The 27,304-nt window shown below is 39.7% G+C and overlaps 1 protein-coding gene across 2 annotated transcripts in view; it reads right to left on the reverse strand.

Moving 5' to 3' along the window:
- LOC133653889 (metabotropic glutamate receptor 7-like) overlaps window positions 1-27,304 on the reverse strand; it is a 280,613-nt gene that overhangs the window by 70,976 nt on the left and 182,333 nt on the right. For both annotated transcript variants that reach the window (XM_062053704.1, XM_062053705.1), the window contains exon 6: window positions 16,920-17,120. In XM_062053704.1, the coding sequence (XP_061909688.1) occupies window positions 16,920-17,120 (201 nt within the window). The remainder of the gene's footprint in view (window positions 1-16,919; window positions 17,121-27,304) is intronic.

Below are 27,304 nucleotides of genomic sequence, written 5' to 3' on the forward strand. Positions count from 1 at the left end.
ATACTGTGGATGGCAGTATACTGATAGATCGCCTCAAATCTGAGATGGAGTTTTATGGTGCTGTTCTTCAGTGGTTTACTTCTTATATACATGGAATAACTTGTAATGATGTAATGTCTAATGTGCCCAACCTGGCATGTGGTGTGGCCCAGGGTTCTGTTCTGGGGTCTGTTTTATTTTTGTTGATGCCGCTTGGGAGTTTGATCAGTAGTGTCAACATTTTTTATCATTTCTATACAGATGATATTTAACTGTTATGCTACTTCAATGAATCAGAGTCTCACTTTTTATCCGAGTTTTTGGAATGCGCATCCTGTATCAAAAACTGTTTGTCTTTAAATTTCCTCCAGATAAATTCTAACAAAACGGAAACTCTGATAATTGTTCCTGATAAAAAGATCCCCCAATTAAGAACTCACTTGGTGATCTGGGTGCATCTGTTCAAAGCAACCTCAGAAACCTTGGGGTTGTGTTTGATCAGTCCACGTCTTTGGAGGGTCCTTGCCGAAAACTGACCAAAAACTGTTTTTATAATCTCAAAAATATTTCTAAAGTGAGAAATTTTCTGCAAAATTGGATCTGGAAATGATCATTCACACGTTCATTTCATCTCGTATTGACTATTGCAATACTCCCTTCACTCTTTTCAACAAGTCAACGCTAAAGAGACTTCAGACGGTACAAAATGCAGCTGCCAGACATCTGACCGGTGCACCCAGAACAACCCATATCACCCACATTTTATGCAGTCTTCAATGGCTTCCAGTCAAATTCCGCAGTGAGTTTAAGATTTTAATAATAATAATAATAATAATGGATTAGATTTATATCGCGCTTTTTCTATTGTTAGATACTCAAAGCGCTCACAGAGAAGTGGGAACCCATCATTCATTCACACCTGGTGGTGGTAAGCTACATTTGTAGCCACAGCTGCCCTGGGGTAGACTGACGGAAGCGAGGCTGCCAGTTTGCGCCTACGGCCCCTCCGACCACCACCTACCATTCATTCATCATTCATTTCACCGGTGTGAGCGGCACCGGGGGAAAAGGGTGAAGTGTCCTGCCCAAGGACACAACGGCAGCGATTTTTTGGATGGTAAGAGGCGGGGAGCGAACCTGCAACCCTCAGGTTTCTGGCACGGTTGCTCTACCCACTACGCCACGCCGTCCTGATTTTAGTCCTGACTTTCCATGTGTTGCATGGTGGGCACTCTCAGTACATCATTGACTTGTTATGCTCCTATTCTTCAGGGTGCAGCCTTCGGTCTTCAGGCCAGAGTCTTCTAAAGATCCCAAAAACTCATTTTAAAACCAGTGAAGACCTGGCATTCCAGGCTATAGCTCCTAGACCATGGAACAATTTACACCAGTCCCTCCGTAATCTTGACTGTGTTGACACTTTTAAGAAACATTTGAAAACTTCACTTTTTAGTAAAGCTTTTAGTTAATGCATCTAATTTTTAATCCACTTTGTATCTTTTTTATGATGTTGCCCATGTTGTTTTAATTGAATTGTTGTTTTACTTTACCTATGTTTTGTATATCACTTTGTGATTTTATCTGTGAAAAGCGCTTTATAAATAAAATGTACTTACTTACTTACTGTACCGAATACAAACCACACCACCAAACAGGGGATATATAAACCCAACCCTGAGGATGCAGTACCGTTACAGCCCTAAAAAATACCTCAAGTTGAGGGTTTTTCCCAGCATTCTTTGAATGTGAGATTAAAAAAAGAGATTATTTCGATGAATTAATTACAGATCATAATTAATTAATCGTTATAGGTTTTACAGTATGGCCAAATGAAACAGTAACTCTACTCTCATAGTTTTAGCTTGAAAACGTTTCCTTAACGGCAGCCAAGAAAACAATGACTCTTTCCATCTTTTCCATCACTGTGAAGTTCCGATAAAACTGCTAATCTTTCTAGGGAAGGTATTTGTTTATAAGTATAGCTTATGTTACATTTAAACCACACCCTGAGCTACCGCCTTTATCTCCTTAAATACTGCTAATTCCTATTTCTACATTATGATTGAAAGATTATCAGTCCACTATAAGATGCTTCTCACTCATGTTCCTCACCGATACAGCTAAACAGGTGCTATAGTTCTACATAAAATGGAAGCGTGGCAATGCATTCTCCACTAATGTTATTTGACTGTCTATGACATTTTAATAATCAGGTAAAGCACCAATAATTTAGTCCATCCAGTCTTGTTTGTAATACATACTGAGAACATTTTGCCATATACTTATCCCAACTTACATATATCATAGGGAAGATATATTTTAATGCAAGGCACAGTTGAGCTACTTTGTGCTCCCCAGAAAGTAGGGCAGTTTTGGGAAAATAATTCACGTGTTCCTTTTTCAAAAGAGCTAAGTCTGATATAGAAGATTTTCTAAGGACACTGTGTTCTTTAGAAGGGCCTCTAATGATCACTTGCTGACATGCCAGCACATCTGTAAAGTTTGAAGTGTCTCTTGTTTCAAACCAAATTGGCCCTCTTCTTCCGCTCACTGTTGCCCTGCAGTGCAGATGTCATGAATAGCCACTGACATTAATTGTTAAGTGCATCACTTTCTGTACAGGCCTAAATAATACAGAGGTTTAAAGCAAGCAACCGTACCGCATTAAATAATACCAGATATTATACAGGGACACAGCTATTCAGATATCTTTATAAAATGCAATAGATGGAATGTTTTCAATCAATTTGCCTGATACCTATCCTTCTACTATTATGTTTTACTAATTTTTGCTGACTAATACAAGTTAATGGTGTGATGAAACTGATATACTCTAGATCAGGGGTCCCCAAACTACCGCCTGCGGGCCAACGTCCAAAATCAGGCCCGCGGGAAGTCCCAAGTATAACATTTCTTATTTATTTTTTTCTGTCTTTTCTTATCCACTTTGCACCACTTGCTACTCACGGTGTCTCCTAGCCGCTCAGGCAAATCATATTATCTAAAAATGCATTTTCTCATCGATAACGTGACATCATCGCGCTCGCGGAAAGTGTGCTATATATATCTAATATATATATATGTATATATCTATATATATACTGTATATATATATATATATATATATATATATATATATATCTATATATATACTGTATATATATATATATATATATATATATAAATATATATATATATATATATATATATATAATATATATATATATATATAATATATATATATATATATATATATATATATATATATACCTATATATATATATATATATATATATATATATATATATATATATATATATATATATATATATATATATATATATATATATATATATATATATATATATATAGGTATATATATATATATATATATATATATATATATATATATATATATATATATTATATATATATATATATATATATATATTTATATATATATATCTAATATATATATATGTATATATCTATATATATACTGTATATATATATATATATATATATATATATATATATATATATATATATATCTATATATATACTGTATATATATATATATATATATATATATATATAAATATATATATATATATATATATATATAATATATATATATATATATATATATATATATATATATATATATATATATATATACCTATATATATATATATATATATATATATATATATATATATATATATATATATATATATATATATATATATATATATATATATATAGGTATATATATATATATATATATAACAATTTTTGATATGTATTCATTTCAATTGAACAAGAGAGCACAACCTACCAAGTCAAATTCCTTGTGTGTTAGGCATACTTGGCCAATAAAGCAGATTCTGATTCTGAACCATTGGCAATAAGTGTAATTAATTATTTTACAGCTTTATTTAGCCCTTCTCTAACACATTTAGTAGTCTTATCGGACTTACAATGCACCCACTCTCTCTGTTTTACCGCTCCAGTTTCAGCTAGCTAGCTGCTAGGCTAGTAAAGCTAAGATGGATAGCAAGAACTTGACTCGGTGAAAGAAAAAACGTGAGTATGGCTTCCTGTTCTTCGTGCACCTTTGTCATGGATACGTTGTCCCTACACGAGGGCCGTGTCAGCCAGTTTCAGCAGAGTAACTTTTTTACTTTAGACGCCACGGACACGCTTGCTAGCGTTAGCTGTAGCGAGCTGACTAGCCCAGCTTGTATTAGCCCTAAACGGCTTACAAGCAACAGTGAACCGGTTAAGACGCATAACAGATTTAGCCCTTTAGCTAGTCCTACAACCCAGTCTACCAGACACCACACCTTAGTAATAGGGGACTCCAACACCCAGAACATACAATTTAGTAAACCAGCAAAAATTAAGTGTATTCCCGGGGGCCCGAGCATCTGACATTGAACCTAACCTTAGGGAACTGACTCGCAACAGGTCAAGCAAACATGTTTGACAGGCTAATTGCACCACTTGCTACTCGGACATACAGTAGTTGTACAGGTTGGCTCCATTGACACTAGGATGAGGCAGTCAGAGATTACAGTTCAATTCAGATTATTTATTTGAGCTCAAAAATAAAATCCTTACATACATATTCATACTCAGCATAAGCAACAACAATATTGCGTGTACATAGTTATTAGCGGAAGCACTGTGCGCTCAAAAGGAGTAAGCAGAAGAAAAACTATTTATAATCGCCTACCCCTTTTTTATATAGTCAAATTTCATTACAGCTGTTGATTAATTGCATTGAGAATGAATACCGCATGTTTTTGAAGAAATCAATATTAATTTCACACTAACTGTGATTGTGTAGTGTACATCCATGTGCATGCTCCTACACCTCCAGTGCGTGTGCACGTGCATGGATCCTGCCGATACGAGTGTGTGTACAGAACAGCATAACATACAAAATGTTGTCAAAGGGAAGTTGATACATTACAGAGGTACCTGCGTCAGAGTGATACTTAATCACCAAAAATGATTCCCGGGCGCGGCACCGCTGCTGCCCACTGCTCCCCTCACCTCCCAGGGGGTGAACAAGGGGATGGGTCAAATGCAGAGGACAAATTTCACCACACCTAGTGTGTGTGTGACAATCATTGGTACTTTAACTTTAACTTTAAATAAGTCATCGTCATCATTGTCATTATTAAAATAGCAGTATTTTATTAAGGATAGCAGTTTTTCCAGTACAATCATGTTATTTGTGATCCCTGTTTGTTGGCATATTTTCTAAGTACACTTATTTTATACAATCTTTAAAGTTAGGAATTGCAGTAATAGTTTTTAGACCCTCTTCAAGTTCATTCCACAGGTCAACACGTGTCTCTAATAGTGAACATATTGGGGATATTAATTTGAAGCAAATCATTTTTTACCTCATATTTTATTTGTAGGGTTTTGAATCTTATTAGGTTTTAAAATGTCAGTATTTTAGATTTGAGAAAAAAAGTGTTTGTGTGTTCCAAATACCCTGTATTATGAATAACTCTCATAGCTTTTTTTCATGATAGAAATGTCATTAAGATTAGTTTTATAAATATCCATCCATCCACTTTTTCCGCTTATCTGAGGTTGGGTTGCGGGCGCAGCAGCCTAAGCAGAGAAGCCCATACTTCCCTTTCATCAGCCACTTTGTCCAGCTCCTCCCTGGGGATCCCTGGGCGTTCCCAGGTCAGCCGGGAGACATAGTCTTCCCAACGTGTCTTGGGTCTTCCCCGTGGCCTCCTACCGGTCAGACGTGCCCTAAACACCTCCCTAGGGAGGCTTTCGGGTGGCATCCTGACCAGATGCCCGAACAACCTCATCTGGTTCCTCTCGATGTGGAGGAGCAGCGTCTTTACTTTGAGCTCCTCCTGGATGACAGAGCTTCTCACCCTATCTCTGAGGGAGAGCCCCGCCACCTGACGAAGGAAACTCATTTCGGCCGCTTGTACCCGTGATCTTGTCCTTTCAGTCATAAACCAAAGCTCATGACCATAGGTGAGGATGGGAATGTAGATTGACCGGTAAATTGAGAGCTTTGCCTTCCAGTTCAGCTCCTTCTTTACCACAACGGATCAATACGTTGCACCGATCCGCCTGTCGATCTCACAATCCACTCTTCCCTCACTCGTAAACAAGACTCCGAGGTACTTGAGCTCCTCCACTTGGGGCAAGATCTCTTCCCTAACCGGATGGCACTCCACCCTTTCACGGGTGAGAACCATGGACTCGGACTTGGACTTGTTTTTTGTAGTTTTATAAGTATTACCCCAGATTTCTACACAGTAGCTCATGTATGGCAAGACAAGAGTACAATAAACGGTGAAAAGTGCTTTTTCTGAGCAGGTGCTTTAAATTTCTCATGACTGATATTGATTTAGCCATCTTGTTTTAAACACGTCAGTTGGGGCTTCCAGCACAGTTTATGATTGATGTGTACAACAATTTTATCATTTGTTGTCACAATCCTTTTTTTTCTGATAACCATGAACTTTGTTTTTTTTTTTTCAAATTGAGTGACAATTTATTGTTTTAAAACCATTCTTTCATTTTTCCAATTTTAATAGTACTTGTTCATTAACTGTTGGAGGTTTTTCCCCAAGGACAGAATTGTTGTGTCATCTGCAACGGGTACTAACTTGAGCCTTTTGGAGAGGAACATAACTAGGACTTGTAATCTCGCCAGAAAGATTCCTTGGAAGAGCCCTAGACATGTACCTAAATATGACTGCCGACGTTTCAGGCCTTGAAATGCTGCTTCTACAGTGTGTTTCAGTTTTCAATTACTTTGTCTCAAGAGCCTTGTATTGAACTTTTATTTTTTATTTACTCTGGGTACTTTTGTACTCTTACTTTTGTTTTTTGTTTTTGTTTTGAGTGACAGCAGGGGTAGGGGATGAAGAGGGTTTGAATTTGTTGTTAATGTGAATGTGAAATCAATAAAAAGAACTATGAAAGAAAGAAAGATTCCTTGGCTAGTTTTTGTAGAGAACAGGGACTAACGTTTATTGATAATTGGCCCTTTTTCTGGGGCAAACCGAGCTTGCTGAGGAGAGACGGCCTTTACCCTAACCGGGAAGACGCCATCACTCAAAAAAATAGATCACTGTTTGAGTCACACTTGACTAACTATACTAGGAGTCCGTTCCCCTTTAACTGACTCCTCACCCTGCCTAACAGGCACTGTACTGATGACGTTATGCTATTCTTTAGTAAGAAAATTGTTCTCATTAGAAAGGAGATGAAAGATAACAACTGGGTTCTGTTAACGCAGGTACGAATGTATGTACGACAGATTAAGCTCTCCACAATAATCTCTCTCTTTTTTGGAAAAGTAACATTCGAGGAACTCCTGCAACTCGTAAATGGGACAAAACACACAAAATGTTTACTTGACCCACTTCCTGGGACACCTGTAATATGAGGACCCATCCATCCATCCATTTTCTACCGCTTGTCCCTTTCGGGGTCGCGGGGGGTGCTGGAGCCTGTCTCAGCTGCATTCACCATCAGTGCAAAATATTTTTAACTTATCACTTTCCCCTGGCACTGTTCCCCTAACATTCAAAAAAGCGGTTATTCATCCTCTGTTCAAAAGACCTAACCTCCATTCTGACCTCATAGTAAACTACCGGCCGGTGGTCCCCTTTATCTAAAAAATCCTCCAAAAAATTGCTGCACAGCAACTAAATGAATACTTAGCATCCAAAAATCTCTGTAAACCTTTTCAGTCCGGTTTCAGGGTAAATCACTGAAAAAACTCTTGCAAAAGTGATTAATGATCTATTGCTAACTATGGATGCTGATACGTCATCAATGTTGCTACTACTTGGTTTCTGTGCTGCTTTTGATACCGTCGATCATAACATTCAAATGGCCATGGATCAGTTTCCACGGAGGACGCGCTAGCTGTTCCAAGTCGGGACACAGGGTGGACCAATGCTCTGTGCATCTGTTGGTGACGTCTCTGCGCTGCTGAATTGTCTACATACAAGAGGATCCCCCTGCTGGCCTTCCTATGGACTAGATTCTTGCATTATTAACCATATCCACTCGGTTAATAACATATGCGGTTCTTTCCAAGCTTTCTCATTATCCCATTGGGTTGAGTTTTTTCTGGAAAGCCTATCTCACAATGAAAACAAACTTATTCAATTTTCTCTATTGGCCCAAATCAATTAAATCCTTTATTTTATTATACAGTTTTGGCATGCATTTGTCAGCTGTCGACATAGTATCTTGTACAATGGCTGCAATGTATTTAAACCCTTACTTTCCACAACACTATACTGTCTCAAGTCTTTAAAAATTAAACTGACCATTGAAGACTTTATTACCCCGGCTTGAGCTGAATCTACTTGAAAGAGGCCTTGAATACCTGTGTCTTTGAGCTAGCTGTACTAGTGTTCTCATCGCTGGTTTCTTCATGTCTTCTCAGCAGGTGGGTGTTGAGATTCGTTGTGCTTCTGCTGTGGTGCTGTTTTGCAGTCAACCATTATTCTTAAACAATCCAAATCTCTTCCAAACTTTTGACTTAATCATGTCACAGGCACACATTTTGTTTTTCTTTCTGGTTTGATTACATTACTGTGACAATTCTCGCAAGAGTTTTACGGGAAGCAAGAGAGGGAAATGTTCATCAATCAATCAATCAAAGTTTATTTATATAGCCCTAAATCACGAGTGTCTCAAAGGGCTGCACAAGCCACAACGACATCCTCGGCTCAGAACCCACATCAGGGCAAGAAAAAACTCAACCCAATGGGATGACAATGAGAAACCTTGGAGGGGACCGCAGTTTACAATGAAGCACATAGACATAACCCCTCGATCTCTGAAATGATTTGCCACAAAAATACAAGAAACAAATGTTGTCAGGCAAAAGTTAACTAGGCTAATGCTTTAACACAAACCCCTAAAATAATTCAGGTATGCTGTGAATTTAAATGTACTATGTGAACAATCTTTAATTTAGACAGAATACTACTGTCAATTTTAGAGTATTTGTATGATTGTGACATTACAGTATTTGCAAATTGATTGTACAATTTTTCATTATTTTCTCAGTAACGTCATGGGGTTTCTACGTATTGTAACCATTGTAATTTAGGTTAGCTACTGTTTCATGGTTTGCAGGAACCCACTGCACTTACTACCAGTGTTGGGACTAACGCGTTACAAAGTAACACGTTACTGTAACGCCGTTAGTTTCGGCGGTAACTAGTAATCTAACGCGTTATTTTTTATATTCAGTAACTCAGTTACCGTTACTACATGATGCGTTACTGCGTTATTTTACGTAATTTTTTATGTAGTATCGGCAGAAACTGAAGATCTGAGTGTGTTTTGTGGCAGCGCTGCGGTGGAAAAAAAAAAGGCGTACGTGCTTTGTGTGGGTGGGGGGGGGGGGGGGACGGGGACTCCCATACCGTAGTTGAGGAGCGCAGGGGAGACGTTCCTTCGGGGCTAACAACCTTCACTTTACCCGGAAGTGGTCTTTACAGCTGAGGGTGAATGACGAGGCCGGCGGTTTGTTGCAACTTTGTGACTTTATTGGACGTAGCCATCCAGCAAGCTAGAGAGAGCACCTGCACGCACTCACTGTCCCGCTCGCTCACTTCTCTCGCCCACTCACTCACTGACGTCCTTCACCCACACGCTGTCATATCTTAAAGGGCCACACACACACACACACACGCACACACATAAACGCTACTATCATAACAACTAACAAGACATCAAGGCGAAGCCAAGAGTCGATTTTGTTAACAAGGAGAAATTCTCAATACTTTTCTTCTGTCGAGCACAAAGAAAATAACATTTTAGTTAAATGTAAGTTGTGTCTTGGATCAAATATCCTATCTACTTCAAGTTCAAGTTAAAGTGCCATTATGTTGCAGCTATTTAAAATAGTTTTGTCAATTTGTTCTGGCCAGAAACAAATTGGCCTTTGAAACATATCTTTGTCTTTGTGTGTTGTATGTAGAGCACATTGCTTAGCAGAGTTCAGTGATGCAAATGCATGTCAAGTTGATCAACACATTGTATTATTCTCCAGTGCAATAACAGTACTGAAATGAAGGCTAAAGGGCATAAATGGGGGAGCTTTTAAAAAAGAAAAGAAAAAAAGAAGTAACTAAATAGTTACTTTTCAAAGTAACACATTACTTTTTGGTGTAAGTAACTGAGTTAGTAACTGAGTTACTTTTGAAATGAAGTAACTAGTAACTATAACTCATTACTGGTTTTCAGTAACTAACCCAACACTGCTTACTACTGTGATAAACTATTTTAGATTTGACTGTGTTTCACTGTTGCTATTTTACAACTGCTTGCCGTAGTTTTTAAAGTAATGTTTTACAGTGGTACACATGGAGAGAGTGAGAGAAAGAGAGAGAGCGCTGAGCAGACAAAGTTTCCAGTAGTAGCAGATAGATTAAGCGGATTCATAATTTTGCAATTGGTCGGTTAATTCTTGAAACGATCAGGGGACTTGTGTACTGATGCACTCCCATTTTAATTAAAACTAATTTCCGCCTCATATTGGTTATTCGTTACACCCCTACTACCTGGAGATACATGCCGTATACATTTGTATAGTACTCAAACAGACATCACATTTTATATTTATTTGTTATTTATTTATTTGATATGGACATAACAGTTGCATTGGAAAAAAAACATACATAGTGTTATAGTCCACAGGAAGCAGTTAGGATACAGAATAGGTGTTAAAATGTTACAAATATACAATGAATCCAACGCACAATACATGAATCATGTGTACAACTTTGCTCTGATTTCTGCCACAGTTTAAGATGTCTAGTGAAGATGTTGAATCATATAGAAACCAACTAAAGTGTTGAATGGCATTAAACCTCTGCAATAATGTGGCTCTGTCCGTTTTGAGTTGTACTTTGTTTTTTTGGGTTTTTTTTTCCACTCCTTGTGAGTGCTTTGTGTTGTTAAAATTGTAATAAAGCTTCTCCAGTCTGTCTCTGCTTTGAGGTCGTACTTCCAGCTAAACCAATTGTAACAACATTGTATTATAATTTTAATTTTAAAAAACGTGTTCAGTTTCTCTTTTTAAATTACAACATGCATCCACTCTTTCCCGTTTGTGTTAAAAATGTAGACTATATTATCATGCAAAGGGAGTTTGTTTCTTCTCTGCAAAGTCAATTTTCAGTGTTTACGAACTGGAGACTTCAGTGTCTACATATAATTTGGGAAAGTTATGTTACGGACCACGGTTGGCTGCTCCATTTGTTATTGTATGACAATATTTTTTACAGGTAGACTCCTTTTAAACAGAAGATGAGTACATGGTGGATGAATGTTGTCATAATCCAACTACTTAAACATCATTATGTAAGCTAAAGCCTTTTGTAGGAGCATTAAGGACCACACTCTTTAAGAGGAGGGGAATGTAACGTGATTAGCAATTAATGAGTCGTTAACAATTTTAAGCTGCTCAGTGTCTTTCTTAGAAGTAATCAGGAACGAGTCAAGAGGAAAGTGGTCAGAAAGTTGCTTCATGAATAATCATGATGCGATTACTGAGCATGGATTCATTAATTCTGTCTATTCCAGGGTTTTTAGACGAAAAGACTGAAGTAATATAACCTGAATTCCATTCAGCTGTAGATGTGTAGTTAATAATAAAGTGTTTAATACTAACAAACACATCCGTCTTAACATCCTATTATAAAATAAGCATTGTTTGGACTGGTGTTTTGTTAACAAAGTGGTGGCCCACCAACCACAAAACAGACCACAAAACAGCCAAACTACAGTACTATCTCTTACTGTCTAAGCAGCAATAACAAGAGAGATCATTAAAAAGCATCATTTATTCAGTAGGGCTGTGAATCTTTGGGTGTCCCACGATTCGATTCAATATCGATTCTTGGGGTCACGATTCGATTCAAAATCGATTTTTTTCGATTCAACGCGATTTTCGATTCAAAAACTATATTTTTCCGATTCAAAACAATTCTCTATTCATTCAATACATAGGATTTCAGCAGGATCTACCCCAGTCTGCTGACATGCAAGCAGAGTAGTAGATTTTTGTAAAAAGCTTTTATAATTGTAAAGGACAATGTTTTATCAACTGATTGCAATAATGTAAATTTGTTTTAACTATTAAATGAACCAAAAATATGACTTATTTTATATTTGTGAAAATATTGGACACAGTGTGTTGTCAAGCTTATGAGATGCGATGCAAGTGTAAGCCACTGTGACACTATTGTTCATTTATTTTTATTTTTATAAATGTCTAATGATAATGTCAATGAGGGATTTTTAATCACTGCTATGTTGAAATTGTAACTAATATTGATACTGTTGTTGATAATATTCATTTTTGTTTCACTACTTTTGGTTTGTTCTGTGTCGTGTTTGTGTCTCCTCTCAATTGCTCTGTTTATTGCAGTTCTGAGTGTTGCTGGGTCGGGTTTGCTTTTGGAATTGGATTGCATTGTTATGGTATTGCTGTGTATTGTTTTGTTGGATTGATTAATTAAAAAAATAGAAATACAAAATAAAAATATAAAACAATAAATAAAATAATAAAAAATAAAAATGTTAAAAATGAGAATCGATTCTGAATCGCACGACGTGACAATCGTGATTCGAATTCGAATCGATTTTTTCCCACACCCCTATGCTTAATTGTTTCTAAAAAAGTCACGCCTCCAAACTCTTGCATTATTGAAATGCACCTTTTATGGTCTCAAGAACGTAAAAACTGCATGTACAGAATTAACTAAGTACAATAATAGCGAAGGCTGTACAATATAATTTTTTTCAAGCAGATACTGATACAATTCTGCTTCCCAAGACCGATACCAATGACTAGTGTCTTTAGCGGTGATGGGGGGCTGGCTGTCCAGCGTCATCATTTCCATGAGGAAGTTGCATATCACTTTTTGGCACTAGGATCGTCTCTGGCTGGCCTTTTTGCACTTTTCGGACGCAGCAGCAGAGGGAACAGCCAACAAAACGTTCTTTGCCTTTGAGCAGCTTCTTTAGCAGCAGGTGTTTTCATCGGCTTTCGAGGAAAGGTTGTGGTGATCCTTCCAGCAATTTGGGTGGCTGATCAGGTTTGAGTTGTTAAAGCCTGTTGATTTTTCCTTTTTTTGCAGATTGTTTACAGAGCATTGAGTGCAGGTGACACACATAATGTATTTCTATGACGGAGTCCCGCACAGTTGCCGCCATGTTTGTTTACACTGTGAGCTGTAGGCTCCAGTGAGCTCAGGGGGAGTTTACAACCATGTTCAGGACCTCCTACGAGGTACACACAAAGTCCGATATAACGAAGTCGTTGGGGTTCATAAAATACAGATCACGTTATTTCTGAGATCGCGTAATTTAGAAATCCTTGTCTACCCTTTTCTTTTCGAAATAATACAATAAAATGATCCCCAAATCAGACCTGACATGAATGGTGGATTGGGCTCCCACATCACAGAATGGAGCAGGCCCTATCCACAGTTGGACATCACTGGGTTGATAATTTGTTAATTTATTTATCATTATTTATTTAGTAACTTACAGTTTCTTCCGACAAAGAAAAAACAATGTTTACACAGCTGCTGGTTTAGCTGTACTTTGTCGTCGTCAATGTTCAGTGCAATCTTTCTATTTTGTGTGCTTCTAAATATTTTGTAGCCTTCTTTAGCCCTTCTCCAACACATTTTATAGTCTTAGCGAATCTACAAAGCACTTTTTCTCTGTTTCACCGCTTCACTTTCAGCTAAATAGCTGCTAAGCTACCGGAGATAAGCCAGCCCCGGTCCAAAGCCCCCCCCCTCCGAAGACAGCAAAAACGCGACTCGGTGAAGGAAAAAGCAAAAAAGTAGGGCTTCTCACGGAGAGAATGTCCCTGTGAGAGGGACGTGTCCGCCAGTTAGAGCAGGGTAACTTCATAACTGTAGATGTCATTGGACACGCTTGCTAGCATTAGCCGTATTGAGATAACTAGCCCAGTTTGTAGCAGCCCTAAAAGACCTACAAGCTACGGTGAGCCGGCTAAGATGCATAACAGATTTTGCTTGTTAGCGAATACTACTCCAAGTCTCCCAGCCACCACACCAACTTGCCAAAATTCGTAGTCCACGACCGCGTTTTATAAAATAAGGCATTATATTGGGCCGCACTATATCGAACTTTGAGTGTAGTAGCACTTGATTTGTTCATCCCAACCCACCTAGAGCACCGTATGGGTAATCTCTCATTGGAGCGTTTTTTCAATTGAATTACTGTATCTGCTTTTGAAGTTATTTAATTTTGTCAGATTTATCAGTGTAACGTCATGATTCTGAATATTCACTCGTTTGGTGCACCTCTAATAGTGACCCCCTTTCTTCCATTGATAATAATATCCAGGCTGCTGGGGAGTTGTTCTAACATACTGTATAATAACCATGAAGACATACAAATTGAAAGGCAGTGTTTGGTGTATAAATGAATCTTTTACTCTGAAAACCAAGACCAAACTACAGAAACAGATTGTGATCTTTTGATTGATTGATTTAAACTTGTATTAGTAGATTGCACAGTTCGGTACATATTCCGTACAATTGACCACTAAATGGTAACACCCGAATAAGTTTTTCAACTTGTTTAAGTCGGGGTCCACATAAATCAATTCATGGTAGTGTTGTATTTCATTAAATATTTCTGTCATTATAACAAATGCAACGGTGGCTATTTTTAATCTACATAGACTTTCTCACTTTAACCGTTGAGTCACTTTTGACCAAAAAACTGATTTTATTTGACAAATCAGTTAAATGTAAAAGTTTGACGACTGAAATTTGACCACATAGTTTTGAACACGTTCATCTTTAAAAAGGTTTTATAACACTTTTTGCAAAGATATTCCAAATAGGAGATATCTATTTACAATACATTTACCCCCTTTGCCCATTTTGGTCACCCATTAACTACCATTGAAACACATATTTTTCTATACACTGAAAACCTGACCTTTCACCACACATAGTAAATTAATCTAAGCATTCAGAATACAGGGAAACATAGATTTAGGAGTAATTACACTTCTCTACCACGAGTTAATATATATTTTTTTTATAAGTACCAATGATTGTCACACACACACACTAGGTGTGGCAAAATTATTCTCTGCATTTGACCCACCACCCTTGATCACCCCCTGGGAGGTGAGGAGAGCAGTGAGCAGCAGCGGTGGCCGAGCCCGGGAATAATTTTCTGTGTTTTAACCCCCAATTCCAACCCTTAATGCTGAGTGCCAAGCAGGGAGGTAATGGGTTCCATTTTTATAGTCTTTATTCATTCATATGCATTGTATTTTGTGAGTTGTACATTCAAATAGAAAAATCTGACAAAAAAGGATTTAAATGCAATAAACAATGATCGTGGTGGGTTGTTATTGCTACAGAGGTGTGAAAATGTGGTTTTGAAGACATTGTGTGTCCATTGTCAGTGTGTATATGTGCAATGGCACAACTAAACCACTAGATCACAACATACTATGTGGTTATGTAACATCAACGTTTTTTACGTTAAAACAAATGCTCAGTTTTAGCAACAATAGGTGTTGATGCCTGCCATCCATCCATTTTCTAACACCTGCCCTGCAGTGAGGGCTGGACTACTTGGGCGTAAGGCAGGGTAAATCTAATGGTAAATGTTGCTTTGAAATACCTGGCATGATACCAAAGTGCTTTACATTAGACATCATACATTGATTCACACATAAATTGATGCCGGAAGCTGCCATGCAAGGCACTATGCACGACCCATCAGGAGCAAGGGTGACAACAGCCGTGACTACAAATGCTGAAATCGAACCAGGGGTTGCTGGCACAGCCGCTCTCCCTTCTGCGCCACGCCACCGCAGACAAGTCGCCACCTCATCACAGGGCCAACAGACAGACAAGAAATCGCACTCACCTCCACACACTAGGGCCAATTTAGTGTTGCCATGCAGCTGAGATAGGCTACAGCACCCTCCGCGACCCTGAACGGGACAGGCGGTAGAAAATGGATGGATGGATGTATCCCCATGTGCATGTCTTTGGAGGTGGGAAGAAGCCGGACTACCCTGAGAGAACCCCAGCAGTCCTATGTAGAACATGCAAGCTCCACACAGAAAGACCTCGAGCCCGGAATTAGAATCTGGGACCTTCTTGCAGTGAGGCACGAGCACTAAACATTGCGCCACCATTCAACCCCGTTTTGAAACCTAATATGTAATATTCGACTTTGAAACACATTTTTGCAAAATATGACATATTTTCCGTTTTTTTCATGAAAATGTTTAAATTTTTTTTCTTTACAAAAAAGAAAAAAATTTAAAAGACATGAAAAAGTAATAACTTAGTATTTATGGATAGGTCTGAAGCTGCTGAAAGAGTTCCATTCATTTTCTACCGCTTGTCCCTTTCGGGGTCGCGGGGTTGAAGTGTTTAAAATTAAAAACAATATCATATATTACCATTTTCAAATAATAGGGCAACAATATCAGTGTTCTTATGAATTATTGACCTATTAAAGGCTGTAATTACCTCATCGAAAGTATTCCACTTTGCAACTCGTTTTTTGGAAATTATACATATTTTGTGTTTTTTCCCCATCATAAAAAATGTTGGATTTTACAAAATGAGCATAGAATATAAACAACTTACAAATATATAAAAACATGTATGGATAGGTCTGGATCTGTTGAAGAATGTAAAGCATTGGAAGTAAAAAAAAAAAATGTATGACTTACTTTTAACACTTTTTTGAGAACGTCTGTTTTTGTAAAAGGCTTACCGTAGTTTTGAAGTAAGTCGATTCAAGGATTAAAAACATTTTATAGTGATATTCAAACAAACTCTCCAAGAAATAACGCACTTCCGCTTTGTAACTTGACTCACCGTTGAAGCTGGAATTCCGGATGTACTTGAGCAAATTTTTTCCCTCAGCAGACTCCATTTGTGGACAAACGCCAGGATGGTCGGGACACAGGTCCCTCTGCATGTTGTGCAGCGCGTGGGCCATGGCGTACACCGCATCAATCACAAACTGCACTTTTCCTTCCTGCTCATACTTGGAGTCGATCCCGATGCGCTCTTGGCCTGAGGGAAGAGGAGGAAGACGACTAAGAGCCAAATGCACCACAAGCCATTAGACGTTACATCAGCACTCACTATCATCTCCACTTCCAATTCCTTCCTCCATTTATCATTTGCTGGCAGTTAGTTAAAGTCGGATTTTGAGGGAATTACACCTGAAGGGACAATGTGGTAAACAAAATAAACAAGAGGACATGTTTAATTCCCAAAAGCCAAAATTGCAAAATATCAGGCTTTGCTGTCTGTGACAAAGCCAACAGATTGCATTAATATGCTGATGTACAAAGTAACGGTCGGCTAAAAATGAGCCTCATTGGCCTCATCCACAAGGTGATAAAATCACCATGAACTTTAGAGACACACTCCTCTGCACTGGCTTCGTGTTCTTTTATATCCTCCTCACAGTGCACTGCCCTTTCACTATGGGTTGCTGTAAAGGTTTTGCCTCCTGCCGCTCATACACGCCACGAATACATAATGTACAACCCGCTTTTGAATTCTGGTTGTTTTTCACTCAGAATGATGGAAACTGCGGGCGAATCCAATGATAGAATGGAAATGACATCAACACAAAGATTACTAGTGCCACTAGCCATCAGTTGTAATATTCAACTGTCTGTGACAAACAAAGAAAGGCAGCACTGAGAAAATAAGAACAACTACACAATTTAGTCTCATGTCTAGCAGTGGCGAAGCGGGAAATGCTAAGGGGACATATTTAACATAAGATTGTGGCAGATTACCTAAGTGGAGGGAGGTCAAAAACAATCAATATTGACATTTCAGTCCATTTTTCACAGCTTAACATATATTACAGCCCAACCTTTGCATCAAAACATATGCATAAGGTAACCTGTGTGTACAATATTTCAATGGAAAAGCCTTTTGTCAGTGTCATAAAAATAAAATAAATTGAAATGTGAAGAAGGAAAAGATTCAAAAAGCAGTAGCATGGCCTTCACAGTCATAAAAGGCATTCTGAGTGGAGATTGAGGGAAGAATGAAAGTCATTTACAACAATTTCACGGAGTGTTTGTGGGGTGCACATCATGGACGATCATCTTTTTATCTTTGACGTACGATAAAATATACAAAGCAGCTGAAAAGAAAGGAAACCAAGTCCTTGGGCAAACAGTCATTTGTGTCACGCTGCCGTTACCATCAACGTGCATGCAGGCAAGATTAATACAGCATCCCACATCACCAGCATCACCCACGTAGAAAATGAATGCGGCGTGATGCCTGTCAAACTGTGGGCACCTGGTGTTTGAGAAATACGAGCACCCATCACTGTTAGCAACAACACCATCATTATAGCAACCACAAACATGGTAATGCAACAAAAATGGGGTCATAAAAGCATTAATTTTGTTGTCACTTTCACTGTAATTACAAACCTACTGTAAGTAAAACGGACTCTCTTTGCAGTTCTGAGCTGACTCGGTCATTAAGGGACGCAGGGAATAGGATGTTTGCGACTTAGAACTTCAAGACGGATGTTAAGGAAGTAGGTCCGCAGGCGTTAACCAAAATATTAATGAAATAGAGGCACGGATATACCCTGGGAAATTCAACAGGAATATCTTAAATGAGGCAAAGGAACAAACAGCCTGCTGCCTCACAGTCGACTGGCCTGTATACAGAACATAGTTTGCAGGCGGTGTAATGTTCTCATTATTGCAGCCATATGAAGTCATGTTACTTCATTACTAACAAGCAGCTTCAAAGTTAAGTATAAGGTAGGCTGGCTTTTAATAAAGAGAATATAATCTCTCATTGTCATTGTGGACTCTAGCTGTACTACTTCAGTTGTTTCATGACCAAATTGCATTGCCTTGTTGAGCATTGTAGTCAGTGTTTAGCATGTTTACTCATCGGCATATTTTCTTTAGCTTTGCTGGTTATCGAATGCCTTTTACTAAAAATTTAGAATCCGAAATACTTTGATAATCTCAGAATATTTTAATTTAACACAGTGGATTTGAAGAAAATGATTCTTCACAACTATAGTTGCAGCCTATAAAATGTTTACTGCAACCCTTACTATTACTTTTTTGCTGTAGACTTAGGGTCCAAAATTCAAAGCACTCTTTAGATCGCACGCCAAACAGGATAAACATTTGTTTACCCCCTTTTCACGGGCATGCAGGTATCCTATAACACATACAGGCAATTAGACCAAAAAAATATATCACTATGCTGATGGACATGTGCCAATCATCTGTGGTTGTTTTTTATGGCTTGGACAAAATGTGCATGACAGCCCAGTGAATGTGTTTTTATGTGGGCAGACATTTTTTTTACATTCCACATGTGTAGATGGACATTTTGTTAACACCGGTGTAGGGGCAATGTGCATTTTAGAAAATGCGTGTTCAGTTGTTTCTGCTTGAAGAGTTCTAGTATTTTCCGACAGTCTGAGAGTTCATAAATGTGTTCTGACTGGTGATCGGACGAGTGCAAGGAAGAACAGGAACAGGGAGGGTAGAGGCAAGCCGCTGTGTGTGCTCGTTTTTAGAAAGACAGCTATAGATGTTGATTTGGCGTGGTCTTTAGTTTTAAGAAAGTAATTGTTGAACACCTCCTTGTCATCTTTTCAAAAGCTGGGCAAATGCTACAATATTTTATACACAAAAAAAACCCATCAGATCTGGGAATTCGTAACTTCATTCGGGATGTTGACGGACAAGAGTAATTTCCGGGAGTTTTCGGCATAATTCACAGCATGGTTTGGTGTACTTACAATCATCACTTTTGACTGTAATGTATCTTTAATGTGTTATTTTGTACAAACAGTGTTTAATAGTTAAAGTGGTGTCGCTTTTAGTCTTGTAGAGTTAAATTATTGCTACTCTTGGTGGTCTGATCTGGCAGCCTTAGAAATAATGTTTAGTGCAGGGGTGTTCAAACTTTTTGACTGGCCGGCCACATTGGGCTTAAAAAAATTGAGCTGCGGGCGAAAGTCGACTGCATGCAAACAAATATATATATATATATATATATATATATATATATATATATATATATATATATATATATATATATATATATATATATACATTTCGTTAACAGATAACTCGAAATTAATTGCACTGTCGTAGATAGGTATAATTTAGAGCTGCAGCTATCGAATACTTTAGTAATCGAGTATTCTATGGAATATCCAGATCGATTAATCGAGTAATCGAATAAATCATTCATTTTTTGTATTTATGTATTTTTGTCCTGTCCAGCTTCCCAGGCAAATCATATTGTTGATGTAGGTGCCCATATCGGCTGTACAAATTTACTTTACAAAAGAGAAGTGTGGGATACTTCTCTTGTTGCCTTATTTGTATTTTGACTTTATTAAATAGATGTATATCATTATTTGGTGCAGCCGGGCCGGAGCAATATTTTTGCTTAAATAAGGTTTAATTATACATGTTAAGATGTGCCCTCAATTATTGCGTTTGGCCTAATTGTCTTTTATTTCCTAAACGCCTGTTTTCATTATTGAAGGCTGACACGCACAGCTGAAATGCGTCCGTGGTTGATTGTGCCAATTTGTGTGTGCTAATAAAAACAGATGGCTCACAGCCATATGTGCTGTGTGGTGTGACCGCATAAACAAAGTTTTGTCTCTCGTGCGTTTTTGATGATTATTATACGCTGCCGTTTAAATGGTGGTTTTTCCACGCAAATCCACTGAGCTGTTTTCAACCTGCCAACAATACATAAACAATATAAAAAGACAAACCAGTTAGTAATGACAACAACAGTTTTAAATTTTAAGAATGCAATACAGTTCATTGCATTCTTTGTGTATATATATATATATATATATATATATATATATATATATATATATATATATATATATATATATATATATATATATATATATATATATATATATATATATATATATATATATTTAATTACTTCAAAATTAATGTTATTTGAGAAAGTTAAAATAAAACAATAAAAACAGTTTTTATTATAACAAACATACAAGTGGATTAGGTAGTGCCTTTAAGGCCATGTCCACACGAACATGGAGAGTTTCAAAAACACATATTTGGGGTTAAAACGATCTCCAGCCACACAAGTGTAGTTTCAAAACTGTCTATGTCTACACACAAACATACACCTGCTGTCATGCACATGTGGTCCAATCAGAAGCCTGAAAAAAGCAGTTATAGCTGACTTGGTGCAGCATTACAACTCTTATTATGTTTATTTTGATATACTTTAGATGTACAATAACACGTACATTATATTTAAAACCAGCCTGCACGTACACATAATCCTGGGAACATTATTAAAGACCGAATGCACGCCTTTGCTGCTGAAACCCAATACTCATAGAATTATAACGTGTTCAGCAACATGGTGATATATTACACGTGCAGTGAAGTGTACATTATTTGTAAAATCAGCACGCACTAACGAGCCATCCATCCGTCCATTTTGTACTGCTTGTCCCTTTCGGGGTTGCAGAGGGTGCTGGAGCCTATCTCAGCTGCATTCAGGCGGAAGGCGGGGTACACCCTGGACAAGTCGCCACCTCATCACAGGGCTAACACAGATTGACAGACAACATTCACACTCACTTTCACACACTAGGGCCGATTTAGTGTTGCCAATCAACCTATGCATGTTTTTGGAACCAATGAAACCATTTTGCATGTTCAAGTGTCTGTATAAAGCACACAGACGTCCGTGTACCGCTGCAGAACTCTTGTGGAATTATAAAGCATTTAATCATGGATATAGTGATATGGTACATGTGTAATGAAGTGTATGTTGTCTTTAACATCAGTACACACTACAAGGAAGACACTACATCATGTTTTTTTTAGTTGCTTGGTCGTTTTTTACGCGCGAGCACAGTTGCGCCCGGCTCATGGGAGCAAGACATGTAAGTTAACTTCAAGATTTGTCGTTAAACAAGGACTAAAAACAAAAGATAATGTTGCATCTTTCTTATGACACTCAGAGCAAAAAGTCTTGCTTGTCAAAGTTGTCCTATCAGGTGGAGGTTCCACAGCGATCGTATCTAAAACAGCTGACTGTCATTTGCGCCGGCGGGAGTGTCGTAAAGCCCTTTTTGATGTGTCTTTTTTATTAATGTTGAGTGAAAAGAGCAGCATGTTTATGTTCAAACATACAGTAAGTCCTCTTCTAGTGTGTTAAAGGGTAGCAAGGCAGTGTTGTTGAGTTTGGAAATGACAGCGTACAACCGTGACGTCATCATAAGTCTCCGTTTGTGCCGTGTACACGCATACGCTAAGCAGAGAGTTTTGGATCTCTACACTTTGGCCTGCGTTTGTAATAGTCTGAGTTTTTAAAGACAAAAGTATGCATCTGCGTGTGGACAAGAGGCCGAAACGTGAGCCTTGACTACTTAAAAAACCTTCACAAGCACATGCCAATGCCCATTCCTCAAGGAGCACCGCGGAGCACACCTCGGGACACGGCCACGGCGGCTCCTCTCCTGCCCGTGTTACGCAGCCGGCAGCTGCATTCAATATGCAATCAGCACACCTGTCGGTGATGATCTGGCTGGGCTTCTTAAGCCAATGCAGACGTGCGTTACTGGCCAGAACATAACCATCTGTTCCCGTACAGTAAGCCTGATACCTGCTTAATGCAATCCTGCTCTCTCTCTGTTTTCCCCTCTGTGTTTCATTGTCGTGTCGTGTCGATCCTGCAGCAGATCCCCGTTCCCGTTTTCGTGCTGTGCGTCTCGTCTCACCCCGCGTTTCCTTTGCTTCCCGGACTGCCTGTTGGATCTCGACCACCCGCTTGCACACGGACCTTCTTCGCCCCGCGTTGCCCCCGACTTTCTGCTCGCCTCACGGACCTCCGAGCTCCCTTGTCTTCCTGATCTTCTGCCTCTCATTCATCACTTCTGGTAAACACTCAGCAATGAATTCCTACACGTAGTCTTACACCATACGCACTCTTGAATTTAGTCACACTCAATTTCCTCAATTGGTTATTATATATATATATATATATATATATATATATATATATATATATATATATATATATATATATATATATATATATATATATATATATATATACATATATATATATATATATAATACATCATAGTGCAACTACTCCCTCTTGTGGAACTGTGCCGTCACTACTCCTCCTGCATACACAACAGTACGTTCTGGCCAAATTATTTATAAAGACCTGACAGCACAGTTTTTTCCTTAGACCCCACTCCCAGTGTCTTTAGCCGTGACTGTTCCTCGTTCGACAGGACGCGTCTGGCATCCGCTTTTGGAGGAAGGGGGAAGGGGCGCAGTACTGGTGGCTGTGTTGATGTGGTAGCACAGCTGCGCCCAGCCAGGCTATCCCCTGCTAGACCTTCACCACCTGTTCTCCGGCAGGCCAAACCACAACCACCCGCAAGCCCGTCTTTCGGTTTGCCTGGCCGCACCCACCAACCACACTACCAGCACCAGCACCCAGGCTGGTCCCCGAGTCAGCACCAGCTTCCAGGCTGTCCCCCGAGTCAGCACCAGCTCCCAGGCTGGTCCCCGAGTCAGCACCAGCTTCCAGGCTGTCCCCCGAGCCAGCACCAGCTCCCAGGCTGGTCCCAGAGTCAGCACCAGCACCCAGGCTGTCCCCCGAGCTAGCACCAGCTCCCAGGCTGGCCCCCGCATCAGCACCTGTACCACGGCTAGCAGGACCATGGCCAGCAGCGCCGGCTAGCAGCACCACGGCTAGCAGCACCACGGCCAGCAGCGCCAACTTCAGCACCACGGCCGGCCCCCGCGTCAGCATCACGTCTAGCAGCACCACGGCCAGCAGCGCCGGCTTCAGCACCACGGCCAGCAGCGCCGGCTTCAGCTCCACGGCCAGCGCCCGCTTCTGCACCTCAGCCAGCTCCTCAGCCTGTGTCTTCCACGTATCCGGCTCTGACGACATCGTCTTCCACGTCTCCGGCTCGGACGACATCGTCCTCCAAGTCTCCGGCTCCGAGGGTATCGTCCTCCACGTCTCCGGCTCCGACGGCATTGTCCTCCACGTCTCCAGCATCGTTGCCCCTGTGACCTCCGGCTGGCCGGCCGCACTTTGCGGCCATCAGGCGCCCGCACACATCGCCCTCTGTGGCCAGGCATGGACACTTTCTGCGCCAACAGCAGCGATGCCCTGGACATGGACAGGTATCTAGTAGGCTGCTGTGGTTCTGGTGCCACTCACGTCCGCCTTCCCAACGGCCAAGAAGGTGGCCATTCCTTGGTCTCCCACCTCACCGGCCGCAGCGGCATTCTACTTGCCGCCGCCACCAGACTCGTCCCCGGGGACACTTGGGCTGGCGACCTACCCCCAGTTCACCCCTCCACCTTCCCTTGTCTCTTGATCTTTTTGTTCTGCTCTCAGCCCTAGGACATCTGGAATCTGTCCGTAAGGAGGGGGGTACTGTCACGGCCCGGGCGCATGCCATCGCCCATTCGTCAAGGAGCCCCGCGGAGCGCACCTCGGGACGCGCCCACGGCCGCTCCTCTCCTGCACACGTCACGTAGCCGGCAGCTGCATTCAATATGCAATCAACGCACCTGTCGGTGATGATCTGGCTGGGCTTCTTAAGCCAATGCAGACCTGCGTTCCTGGCCAGAACGTAACCATCCGTTCCCGTACAGTAAGCCTGATACCTGCTTGATGCAATCCTGCTCTCTCTCTGTTTTCCCCTCCATGTTTCATTGTCGTGTCGCGTCGTTCCTGCAGCAGATCCCCGTTCCTGTTTTCGTGCTGTGCATCTCGCGTTTCCTTTGCTTCCCTGAGTTCTTGTTGGATCTCGACCACCCGCTTGGACACGGACCTTCTTCACCCCGCGTTGCCCCCGACTTCCTGCTCGCCTCACGGACCTCCGAAATCCCTTGTCCTCTTGATCTTCCGCCTCTCACTCAATTAATTCCTACACATAGTCTTACACCATACACACTCTTGAATTTAGTCACACTCCATTTCCTTAGTTTAAGTATAATTGGTTGTTATTATATATATATAGTATATATATATATATATATATATGTGTTATAAATTTAAAAAAAAAATAAATATATATATATATATATATATATATATATATATATATATATATATATATATATATATATATATATATAACATAGCTCCATCCAATTTATACCGCTTATCCCTAGCAATTATTTATGAGTACATATTATATTATAATAGCATAATAGATATATAATGAATCATTATTATAATTGGATATTAACAGTATGTGAAAGTTCAACCCCTACCTTGTTTACTTCTGTGACGACCTCCTAAAGGTTTTTTAATCAATCAGAAATATAAATCAGCTAAAATGCGCCTAACATGGATAACTGTGGGGAAAGTGTTTGCATTTTTCCCATCATCCCTTGTAATGGATATAATTTGGTGTAATTTTTTATTTTTTTTTATTTATGTTGATTGGACCTTTTTATTTATTTCCACACAGTTCAATGGGCAAGCTGTGTTATGTGTGACCATGTTTGTTGAATGTTTGTGCTGGTTGATTTTTTGTTCCTACACCATGACTCAGGAAGGTTGTGTAGAATGGGTCAAAAATGTAAATTGTGGGCTTTTTATCCTTGCATGTACAATCAATGGTTGAACGACTTACATTGGCCACCAGCTAGTGACAAATGGCAGCTTTAACGCCACTGGCTTTTTGTATGTGATATGAATACACCGCTCCCGGTCAAATTGCTTTTTGAACTCTAGATGTCTCGCGGACTGTAGTTGGTTGAGTGCAATGTATCTGATTTATACCACAGTGGCCTGCAATGTCAATTGTTAAAGAAGAACTGCACTTTTATGGAATTTAGCCTGTTGCTCACAATCCTTATAAGAGACAAGTACACATATGTTTTTTTTTTTTTGCATTCTAACACGTAAATAAACGGAAATAAAAGTCTGCTTACAATGGAGTAAATGGGAGGTCCTTTATTCCGCCCATGAAGCCCTCTAAACCAGTGGTTTCCAAACTTTTTTAACAAAGTACCACCTCAGTGAATGTAAAACTGCATCAATATACATAAATTAAAGATGCATCAATGACATATTTTTAATTGAATTAAAGCTCCTGAATCATAATCATAATCAAATCAGGATGTGCCCAAAGATAGTTCTACGCCTACGTCCTAGGTGTCGCTGCTTCTTGCGCCACTGGCGCCCATTGACTCGGCGGCGTTCCGTGGTCGCCCGCCTCACCTGCGGCAGCAGCGTTCCATTCACCGCCGCCACCTGACTCATCCCCGGTGGAATCGGGGACACGTGCCCTGGCGACCCACCACCAAGTCCTCTCTCCGCCCTCCTTTGAATGATCTCTTAGTTTTTTGGGTTTTAGTTTTTTTCAAGAGACATCTGGAATCTGTCCTTTAAGGGGGGAGTACTGTTATGATCCGCTGCCCGGATCATAGTCTGTTTACATTTTCTAGTCACTTTTTGTTTTCAGCACCTCTTGGTTTTGTTTGTTTCAGTTGCCATGACGGCAGATAGCACACACTTACCTCTGGCTAGTGTTCGGGACGCTCACCTGTTGTCCGGGCCCTAATCAGAGGGCTATTTAGTCTATGCCCTGGCCTCACTCGGTCTGGCTTCCTAATTTGCTTTATTGCAACAGACGACGACTATTTTGTATTCCTGCTAGCTTCCACGCTAGGCTCTTTGCTTGCTAGCTCCCTTGCTAGCCCCTTTGTTTTTGCCTTCCGTGCTATGAGCACGTTTTTGTTTGTTCCCGTATGATTTACTTCTTAAATAAATAATTTCCTACCTGCACGCTGTGTCCGAAGCCCGTCTGCATTCATGGGAGAACAACCCTGCATCACGATGCGACCCGGTCGTCACATCAACTATTTAACAGAATTCTTCGTCATTCTTCCTCTCAGCTACAAATGAGCAGGAAGTGACACACATTGTGCGGAACTGTAAAAGTAAGTGCTCCACTGACTGCCATGATATCAACATGATATTGGTTCAAAAGGTTATACTGAATATTGTAAAACCCTTAACTTATATATGTAACATATCATTCCAGACTGGCCGCTTTCCAAGTCAAATGAAAATCGCTAAGGTAACTCCGCTCTTCAAAAGTGATAGCAAACACGCTTTCACCAATTACCGACTAATCTCTCTTTTGCCTCAGTTCTCAAAAATCTTAGAGAAAC

This window comes from Entelurus aequoreus, linkage group LG07, assembly GCF_033978785.1.
Source record: "Entelurus aequoreus isolate RoL-2023_Sb linkage group LG07, RoL_Eaeq_v1.1, whole genome shotgun sequence".
Taxonomy (NCBI): domain Eukaryota; kingdom Metazoa; phylum Chordata; class Actinopteri; order Syngnathiformes; family Syngnathidae; genus Entelurus; species Entelurus aequoreus.